Raw genomic sequence first — 10,110 nt, 5'->3', positions numbered from 1 at the left:
AAAAAAAAAAAAAAAAAAAAAAAAAAGAAGTAATTCCCAAGTGCTCAGAAGCCATTCAACCCTCCAGGAGTGGTTCTTCTCTCAAGCGCTGGGGGAGGTAGGGACGACATGGCCTAAAGCGGCAAAGCTTCACATCTTCATTAGAGTGTCAGGATTACTTTGTGAAGGGAACTGAGCAGGGCAAGGGAGCTGCTACCGTAGTTCTGTTTCACATGGCGGGCTGAAGCGGACAGTGCTCAGCCTCTACAGGAAGAGAAGGAAATTTAGAACTGGAGTACACCTGAGGTATCCGGAAGAGAGAACTGAAGGACTCAGGCATGGCTCAGTACCACTGTGGTTGCCTACCATGGGCAAGGCTCTGGGTTTGACAGGACCCAGGGTAGCAATGGGGGAGGAAAGTCAGAATTCCATCCACGTCTGAGCTCCCAACAAAGGCCCGATGTTGCTTCGCACCTACTTAGCCAATTATCAAAACATCAAAGTCATTCCAACCTGGAAAGACACCACTGCCTCAGACCCTCTAAGGACCTCACAAATGTCCTGTCTGGCCATCAAGACCCCTGTGTCTCCCAGCATGGCAGGCAGCCTCGGGATCCTAGAAAGACTATGGCCAGCGTCTGTTCTGACTCTTTGGTGCACCTTAGAAACCATGTTAAGGTTTTACCTCTTGCTCAAAAGTTCATGGCTAACCCAGCTTAGAAGGCCTCATTTCCCATGGTCAGAAGCAACATCCCAGGAATGCAGCGCCTAGTCCTCAGAAGGTATCAAGGGTCCATCTACATCAAAATGGCTGGGGCAGGTCATGTACGCCTCCTCCATGGTGCTCTGGACAGCCAACAGCGGGTCACCGTTGGGCATGATCTCATCAATATTTATGTTGTTTCTGAAGACTAGAGGACACAGGAAGAAACATCAGGCCCTGATCCAAGTTAGAAGCTCCCAACTTTAGCAGGAAAGGTGCATTGTGGGGCTGAAGGGGCTCTGGGGAAATGAAGGACAGGGTGGGACAGGGGAGGCCCTTACATCTCCTAACAAGAGGACTCACCAGGAAACAAATGAGGAACATGGAGCTCACTTTTGGCAATGGTAAGAGATCACTTACTTTCCATATCCTCCATGTTCAGCTGCTGCAGGTCCTGAGGCAAATCTGGCTCAGACGCCAGCTGCAGTGAATGTGTTGGGTCTGGCTCCAGCATGATTTGTGGGGCTGTACTCAGTGTGGGGTCTAGTTTCAGCTCTGTGCCCAGATCCAGTCCTGTCTGCAGCATGGACTCCAACTCCAGGTTCTGTGCTAACTTCATAGCCGACATGAGCTCTGCATCCAGTCCTAACAACTCTGGATCCTGTTTGAGTTCCAGAGGCTGCTGCAGCTCGTCTGCCTGTCTAAGTATACCAAGACAGACAATGGGACAAGACTCAGTGGGTGAAATAAAGTGAGGATATAGAGCAAGCGGGGGGCTGTATGTCTACCCTAAGAACGTAGCAGGGAGCTAGGTGTACTTGTGCACACATTTAATCTCAGAACTCAGGAGGTAGAGGCAGGCTTATCTCTCTGAGTTTGAGACTAGTCTACACAGTGAGACTCTCTGCCTGGGTGGTAGTGGTAGGGAGCGAAGGGGTAAAGACCATGGGCTTTATCGTAAGATTTTAGGACACAGAGTCTCATGTAGCACAGGATGGCCTTCAAATATCTACATAGCCAAGGCTAGCCTGGAACTTCTGCCTTCCACTTCACAAGCGCTGGCATTAGAGGCACTAGCCACCACATCTGGCCTTAAAACCAGGCTTCTTAGGATTTGAATCCTCTCATTTACTAACTGGGTAAATCTCAGATTATCATTCACAGTTTTTTAATTTTATTTTTTATTTTCTGTGTACAAGTATTACACCACATGCATATCTGGTATATGTGGAGGCCAGAAGAGAGAATCAGATCCCCTGATGCTCAGTGGCTGTAAGCCACCTTCAGGTGCTAACAGTACTGAACCCAGGTGCACGTAAGAACAGCCGGCTGAGCCGGGCAGTGGTGGGAGGGAGAGGCAGGAGAATCAGATGTTCAAAGCCAGCCATAGCTGTACAGCGTCTGAGGTACATGAGACCCTGTTTCAAAACAGCAGCTCACATAATAAAATAATACTAAGATATAGTAACCAGAATAGCATGGTTCCAACACAAAATCAGACATATGGGCCAAGGAAACAGAATGTAGACCCAGAAATAAATCCATGAATCTAGAGCTAACTAATTTTCTATGAAGTTGACAAACACACACACAGACACACAGACACACACACACACACAAAGTACATCCTTCTCAATATACTGGAAATCCATTTACAGAAGATTTAAACTAGATTTGTATCCTCTACCACATACCAAAACCATGGAGCCAGAAAAATGGCTCAGCAGGTAAAGGTACTTCCTACTAAACCTAACAGTCTGAGGCCACGTGATCCAAACCCATGACCCACACGGTAGAAAGAAGGAACCAACTCTCCAAACTGTTCACTGACCTCTATACGTGGGTTGTGGTGTGCATATACATGTGCACACATATATGCACACATACATACGCACATACAGAAACAATTACGATTTAAAAGTCAACACGGGGGCTGGAGAGAAGGTTCGGTATTGAGGGTGCACACTGCATAAAGCAATAGAAGTGCAGAGGAGCCATGCTCAGTTCCCAGCACCCCCATAAGGTGGTTCACAACTGTCCAGTTCCAGGACCTCAGTCCTCTCAGAGTGGAGGACTCTGGTCCTACAGGTGCCTGTGCTCATATGCATACACCCACATGCACACATACACATAATTAAAATCAATAAAAATAAATTTTAAGCAGGGCATGGTAGTGCACACTTTTAATCTCAGCACTCGGGAAACAGAGGCAGGTAGCTCTGTGGGTTGGAAGCCAGCCTGGTCTACAGAGCGAGTTCCAAGGCAGCCAGGGCTACACAGAGAGACTCTGTCTCTGCCTTGAGGAAAAAACAAAGAAACAAACAAAAACCCTTAAAGAAAAAAAAGGCCTACACAAAAGGGATCAAAGACCTAAACATAAAACTTGAAATTATGAAATTCTAAAAGAGGGCTGGAGAGATGGCTCAGCCGTTAAGAATACTAACTGCTCTTCAGAGGTCCTGAGTTCAATTCCCAGCAACCACATGGTGGCTCACAACCATCTGCAATGGGATCTAATGCCCTCTTCTGGTGTGTCTGAAGACAGCTACAGTGTACTCATCTACATAAAATAAATGAATAAACCTTTAAAACAAGATATCTACCAAACAGCAACTTAAAAAGTAAAATTCTAAAAGAAAATCTTGAGGAGAATTCTGCTCTTGCAGAGGTCCTAAGTTCAATTCCCAGCACCTACACTGGACAGCTCAACTGCCTGTAACTCCAGATCCTGGAGATGGAAAACCCTCTCCTGCATCCCACACACAAACACACATGCATAATTACAATAAATCACATCTCAAAAGACAGGGAAAACCTTGCAACAATGGTACAGATAATGACGGAGCCCCGAATGCAGACACGAGATCAACTGCAATTAAATCAAACTAAGAAAGAACACAGCAAAAGCAACAAGCCCCTGAGCTAACAGGCAACTCGCAAGTGGGAAGTAATACTTATAGACTATTCACTCCACAAAGACTTCATAGCCAGGAGCTATAAGGAACTAAAAAAGCCTCAACAGTAAAACGGGAAATAAGTGGCTGGAGAGATGGCTCAGTGGTCAAGAGCACTGGCTGCTCGTGCAGAGGTCTGGGGTTTGTGCCCAGCACCTGCATGGAGGCTCACATCTTCTGTAACTCCAGTTCCAGGGGATGACTTCTGGCCTCTGAGGGCACTGAACACATATGGTACACAGGCATGGAAGCCAAAACCCTCCCTCACATCAGTAAAAGTGAATATATCTTTAAAAAGCAAATAATCTTATTTACAAATGGATCAAAAAGCTACCGGTTTTCTTTGAGACAAGGTCTCATTATGTAACCCAGCCTGGCCTCAAATGCTCAATCCTCCTGCCTCATTTTCTCCTGTGCTGGATTACAGACCCATGTTGCCACACCTGGCTTGGGTTGAAAATCTGCACAGACATTCCTCAAAAGAAGATACACACATGGCAAAGTGTATGAAAAACACATGTTTAACTGATCAGGAAAATGCAAACCCATAGTGGGGTATCATGTCATCATCAGAATAGCTAATTAAATGACACCCAATCATAGGAGGAGCAAGCTTATTAGAAGTGAGCTCACACCTATAAAAACCCCAGCACTCAGAAGGCCTGGGCAGGAAGCATGTCACATGTTCAAGGCCAGTAAGAGCTGCATAATGAGCTACAGACAAGCCTGGGATTCTTCCAAGTGTGATCCTATTTCAGAAAACAAACAAATGAAGGACAGAAAATAGAAATGGGGGTGTAAGCCCAACACTTGGGGAGGCTGAGGAAGACCAGCCTCAGCTACCTGGGACTTTGCCTCAAACAAAGGAGTGAGCAGCAAAGATGGGTCAGTATTAAGAGCGGTATTATTGCTCTTTCGAGGTTCCAGGTTTGAATTCCAGAACCCAACGGTGGCTGCCAGTCGTCTGCAATCCCAGCACCAGGACGGTGGCTGCCAGTCGTCTGCAATCCCAGCACCAGGACGGTGGCTGCCAGCCATCTGCAATCCCAGCACCAGGGATTCTGACACCTTCTTCTGTCCTCTACAGGCACCAGACACAAAAGTGGTGCACAGATATACATGCAGGCAAAACATGCATACATGTAAAGTGAAAAATAAGGCAGGCATTGGTGGCACGTGCCTTTAATCCAAGCACCTGAGAGGCAGAGGCAGGGAGATCTATGTGAGTTCAAGGCCAGCCTGATCTACATATCCTGTTCCAGGCCAGCAGCTCTGTCTCAAAAGGAACAATAACAACAACAGCAGCAAAAGAAGTCAACCAACTAATTGATTGATCAGTAAACGAATGATCTGATGAGCTGCCGTGTACCTTAAAAGACACTCACTGCCTTATCACACTGAAACTCTGTTTCTTTAGCTGATACCACTCATGCCTTGAATGCAGGTGTGTGAAGATTCAACAAACTTAGAAAACACACCAAACACTCAGCCCAGTACCCAGCAAAACCATGCTTCTAATAAGCATGACCACCACTGCTGTCACCCACCCCAGTGGGTCCTCAGAAGGGTCCCGTTAACAGGAACTGGTTGTGATCATTACTATCAGGGAGACAGTGGAAAAGATGGCAGCAAGGAAACCATGAGACAGGAGCAGCTCGAAGGGGAAAAACACTCGAGGTTGGTGAGTTCGGGGAGGTGGGGAGAAGAGTGGAAAGCGATTGGAATCAGGGAATTAGCAGCCAGAGGATTCCCAGTGAAGGGCTCATGTCTCACCTGTTAGAGATCACGATGAGCCTATGCTTCAAATATTTCCTCCGTTCTTCAAAATTAACTGTGGGGATACAGGAGATGGGAGAGGTCAATGTGCTGGACACACAGTCCTGACAAGGGTACCTCCTTATTAACTGTACACAAACATGCCCTGTGTGTGAAAGGAGGGAGCCAGATCTATCAATATCTGACAAGACTTTTGTTCTAGGAAGGATGTAGGCCAAGACCCCAACCTTTTTCCTGGTAGTAGGACCCAAAAGCTTCGTCCCGAGGGATTCGAGGATAGAGGAAACGGAGTGGGTTCTCAGGGGCGTTCTCTTCTGCAAGAACCTGGTAGTGGCGGATGATTTCTGTCAGGGGGAGTGACTGTAGCATTTCCTTGGTGTAGGGCTGCACAGAGTAGATGAGGACTTTATCTGAAGGACATAATGCATAACAAGAAGTGAGACTAGCCCCGAGGTTCCCTGCCCAAACAGACACCGCCCCCAAACAACAGACACTGCCCCCCAAACAACAGACATGGCTCCCCAAGCCAAGAGCAGACAGAGGGTCAAAGTGAGAAGGTGTGTGTGGGGTGCCTGGCAGAAAGCGGATTGCAGGAATGGTACAGGGGAAGGTGCTGACCATCATCCTGGTGCTCTACCCAAGAGCACGTAATGCCCCCTTCAGAAGTCTCACTGAAGCGCAGTAGGAAGGTGCCAGACATCATCTTCTTCAGCAGTCGGCGTTCCTGGCTGCGGCTCACAAAGCCCATGATGCGCCTGGAGCAGACAAAGCCTGTCAGACCCAAGGTCCCTGTCCCACTTGTGAGGACTTGGTGGACAGACTGAGGAAAGTACCGGGTGAGGGGTGAGGAGATGGCTCTGCAGCTAATGGTACCTCCCACCAGCCTGACCACCTGAGTTCAATCTCTAGGACCCACATGGTGGAAGGAGAGAACCTACCCCTGTAAGCTACATTCTGACCTACACATGCATGCGTGCGTGCGTGCGTGCGTGCGTGCGTGCGTGCGTGCGCTCACACACACACAAAATAAATACATAAAAATATAATAGAGCTGGGCATGGGAGTGAATGAATGCCTTTAATCCCACCGCCTGGGAAGCAGAGGCAAGTGTCCAATGTGCTCTACACAGCAAGTTTCAGGACTGTCAGCCAGAGCCACATAATAGAGACATATTGACACCCCCCGCAACTCTGTTCATTGATTGCGTTCCCAATTTTTCTAAGTCTAGGTGGCCTCATGGAACTGAAGGTGGAGGCACTCCCCCACTCAAGTGTGGTCGCAAGGACTGCATGAACAGAAGCACCTGGCAGGCTCTGCAATACAGTGGGTGCTTGGCAAATACAGACCACAACTGCTATTACTAATGGGGACTTGCACGGTTTTTTTGTTTGTTTGTTGCTGGGTTGTTGGGTTTTTTTTTTTTTGTTTTGTTTCTGTTTTCATCTCTCCCTTGTGCCACCAGGGGGTGCACAAAGTGCAGTCCTGAGCCCAGTTAAGGAAAATAAAGCCAGACCTTACCCATCTTTCCAGAGATCCTTCAGGTGGTCATGTACCAGCTCCAGAATTTTGTCCAGCCAGGTCCAGAAAGGGATCTTGCCAGGGGGGCTCTCTCGCTGAAGGAGATACAGAGAGGCAGGAAGGATGTGGAGCTGCCCTTGGTGTGGGGAAGGGTGGAGGTGGGTTTGGACCGGGGACTAGCAGGACACAGGCTGCAGGGTGTTGTTACCTTGCTAAAGTCTACCCAGGACAACAGGGCATCCTCCATCTTGCAGCTCTTTCCTGTGGACCAGAGTCACAGACTGAAGGAGGCCACAGCCAGGCAGAGGCCTCGGGGTAGGGACAAGCCAAGGCTAGGGAATGACCGAAAGAGAAATGTACCAAACAGCTTGTTCCTCAGCATGCCCAGCTGCTCAGAATCGAGGCCTCGGCCGACATAAGAGGAGAACTGCCAGCTGAGCACGGGCCCCAGCAAACTCCAGGGGGCTTTCGGAGCTTGGCAGAAGAACTGCTGGTTCTGTGGGGTTGGGGGTGAGCTGGCTCAGAAGCAGCCCTAACTGCAGTGGCCAAGCCGCCATTCCTCTCTGCCCCTCACCTGCTTGACTCCTCCTCCTACCTTGGGATCTGAGCTGAGCATGTTGAACCAGAGAATGGATGCCCAGGCAATAGAGAGTTGGTTCATGTTAGAAATAATCACCACGGGTAGAGTGTCCGTCTGGAAGGAAGACAGGAGTCATAATGGAGGACCAGACGTTTATAACTGCAGGCACCTGCTGCTTCTTTCCCTCCCCGCAGGCACCTGCTGCCTCTTTCCCTCCCGCTTCCCATCACTCACCTGCAGCTTCATCTTCAGACCCTGGTACACGTACTCCACCAGGAAACTGATGATGTGTAACTCCTCTGTTACAGCCAGCGGCCCCTGCAGGGTCACAGTGATCAGAGCTTCCTTTGCTGAGTCCCTGACCTCGGCTCACGCTCTGGTAACCTGCCAGCCTTACCTTGTTATTGCCCTTTCCTGCACCTACAGAGCGTTGCTCCACCAGCGTCTGCGAATTCAGGAAACACAATGCCAGGGAGGGGATCCAGAGGCCCAGCTCCTGCTCCTCAAGATTAGATGCCAATTCTGTCAACCCTTCTTACCAAGAAGCCGAAGTCCCAAATTAAGCCTTGCCTCTGGCCCTCCTCGGGAGTCAAGGTTTTTTGGTTTGAGGTCAGAATGTTGAACTTCCGAAAGCTATTCCAGGGAGAAGATACACGGAGACAAAGAGCAGTGTTAGTATCTTTGTCTCTCTCTTTCTTTCCTTCTTTATGTAGCCCAGGCTAGCCTTGTATTTCCAGTGATTCTCTTGCTCCTAAGTACTGAAAGTTCAGGTGTGTTCCGCCATGGCTTCGTCAGAGTTAGTTTTAAAAAACAGCAGGAAGCCAGGAGGTGGTGGCGCTCGCCTTTAATCCCAGCACTTGGGAGGCAGAAGAAGGCGGATTTCTGAGTTCGAGGCCAACCTGGTCTACAGAGTGAGTTCCATGACAGCCAGGGCTACACAGAGAAACCCTGTCTCGAAACTGCCCCCCACCCCTCCCAAAAAAAAAGGAAAAAGAAAAAAAGAAAAAAAAACAGCAGGAAAGGGACAGTGGGATGACTCAGCAAGTAAAAGGGCTTGCAGACAAGTCCGCTGACCTGCGTTTGATCCCCAGTACCCACATAGTGGGAGGAGAACATGCTTACGAGTTGTCCTCTGACATACACATACTTTCATATTTTTCTTGATTGTGTATGTATGTACACGCATACAAACACACACACACACTTTCTGTAAGAAAATGTAAAAAAAAATTAAAATAAAAAAATACAACTTAGCAGTAAACCAAAATTGCACTTCACTTCAGACTTCCCCCTCTCCCTTTGTCCACGTGCCCCGCTAGTCCCCTTCCTCCCTTGAACACCCACATGTGCTTGTGCAAATCATACACGCCTGGACATGTCCTTATCAGGCACTTACCCTGGTAAGTCTGAATTCCTGAAAAGACAGAGGAAAAAAAAAGTCACTGAGAGGTAAAAGTAGTTAGGAATCTGGTGTTGGTACTTAGACAGACCTAGGTTCACACTGCCTTCTTGAGCTCACAGCGACATGGCGGAAGAGACATGGAATCTCTGAGTTCATGTCCATCTTTGTCTGGTGCACTGGCCATGCCTGGCTGGTGGCGCTTTAGGACAATGAAACTAATCTGGGACGTGCTGCAAGGCAACTGGTGCATGAGGTGCATCCTGGGGATCCTGCCATGCAATGGGTACCTCTGCCTCCAGCCTGTGCCATTGGCCGCTTGAGTCACATCCCCGCTGCCTCAGCTCACCTGTCAACGGAGACTTCTGCTCTGAGTGATTCGCTGCCTTCCTGGAGTCTCACCAACAGTCTGGGGGACAGATGATTGGATACAGTGGTCAATCTCAAATTCTCCATATGGCCAGAGAAAAAAGGGGGGATGGGGAGGGAGGTGAACTGGAGGGGAGAAAGTAAGTCTTCACAAGGGAAAGGATCTGCACGCTCAGGAGAGGCACAACTGCGGTGGAGGCGGAGCTCGCACACACAACCTTGTTCGGACGGTGAACTTGCTCCCCGTCTTCAGGATGAGGGGTCGATGGAGAGTCTGGGGCATGCAGGGCTGGGTTTCCACTACAAAGGACCTAAGGAAAGAGGAATAGAGAAAAGAGAACAGCTGTAACAACTATCTCCTCGAGTTTCTTCCTTGTTTCTCCTCCACAGACGCCTCTCAGGACACCAGACCTTTGGAGCAGACGCTGAAGTAACTCCATGACTTGGGCATTCTGCAGGTCCACCCTTTGGCCCAGCTGGTTAGAATCATACTGAAGATCACGACTCATCTCCTTCAGCTGCTGCAGTAGCTGCCGAAGGTGGAATAAGAACTTTCCTCCAGCCGTCAGCCTGGGCGACAGAGTCAGGGAGAGAGAATGTGTAAGTTTTTTGGGGCCCCACTGAGGCTGAGTATTCTCTCTTTAATAGTGTAGTGTCAGAAACTGACTTGAGCTAAAAAGAACCCAGAGCCAGGTGTGTAATTTCACCCTTGTGATCCCCTTACTCTCAAGGTTTAAGTAGAGGGGTTAAGAGTTCAAGTCTGACCCAGGCGGTGGTGGCACATGCCTTTAATCCCAGCACTTGGAAGGCAGAGGCAGGCGGATTTCTGAGT

The 10,110-nt window shown here is 48.8% G+C and overlaps 1 protein-coding gene across 1 annotated transcript in view; it reads right to left on the bottom strand.

Moving 5' to 3' along the window:
* Positions 1–102: 102 nt before the first annotated feature.
* Positions 103–10,110, bottom strand: part of Stat2 (signal transducer and activator of transcription 2) — a 20,802-nt gene continuing 10,794 nt past the window's right edge. Inside the window, exons 9-24 of the mRNA XM_031349915.1 lie at positions 9,690–9,848; positions 9,497–9,589; positions 9,259–9,318; positions 8,907–8,924; positions 8,050–8,143; positions 7,908–7,955; positions 7,745–7,828; positions 7,526–7,624; positions 7,291–7,426; positions 7,139–7,191; positions 6,931–7,025; positions 6,031–6,167; positions 5,640–5,822; positions 5,410–5,467; positions 1,103–1,383; positions 103–890 (exon numbers count right to left, since the gene is read on the bottom strand). Of these exons, the coding sequence (XP_031205775.1) occupies positions 748–890; positions 1,103–1,383; positions 5,410–5,467; positions 5,640–5,822; positions 6,031–6,167; positions 6,931–7,025; positions 7,139–7,191; positions 7,291–7,426; positions 7,526–7,624; positions 7,745–7,828; positions 7,908–7,955; positions 8,050–8,143; positions 8,907–8,924; positions 9,259–9,318; positions 9,497–9,589; positions 9,690–9,848 (1,741 nt within the window). The 3' untranslated portion in view covers positions 103–747. The remainder of the gene's footprint in view (positions 891–1,102; positions 1,384–5,409; positions 5,468–5,639; positions 5,823–6,030; positions 6,168–6,930; positions 7,026–7,138; positions 7,192–7,290; positions 7,427–7,525; positions 7,625–7,744; positions 7,829–7,907; positions 7,956–8,049; positions 8,144–8,906; positions 8,925–9,258; positions 9,319–9,496; positions 9,590–9,689; positions 9,849–10,110) is intronic.

This window comes from Mastomys coucha, unplaced genomic scaffold, assembly GCF_008632895.1.
Source record: "Mastomys coucha isolate ucsf_1 unplaced genomic scaffold, UCSF_Mcou_1 pScaffold4, whole genome shotgun sequence".
Taxonomy (NCBI): domain Eukaryota; kingdom Metazoa; phylum Chordata; class Mammalia; order Rodentia; family Muridae; genus Mastomys; species Mastomys coucha.
The sequence above is the reverse complement of the archived record's forward strand: the minus strand, read 5'-3'. Positions and strand labels throughout refer to the sequence as shown.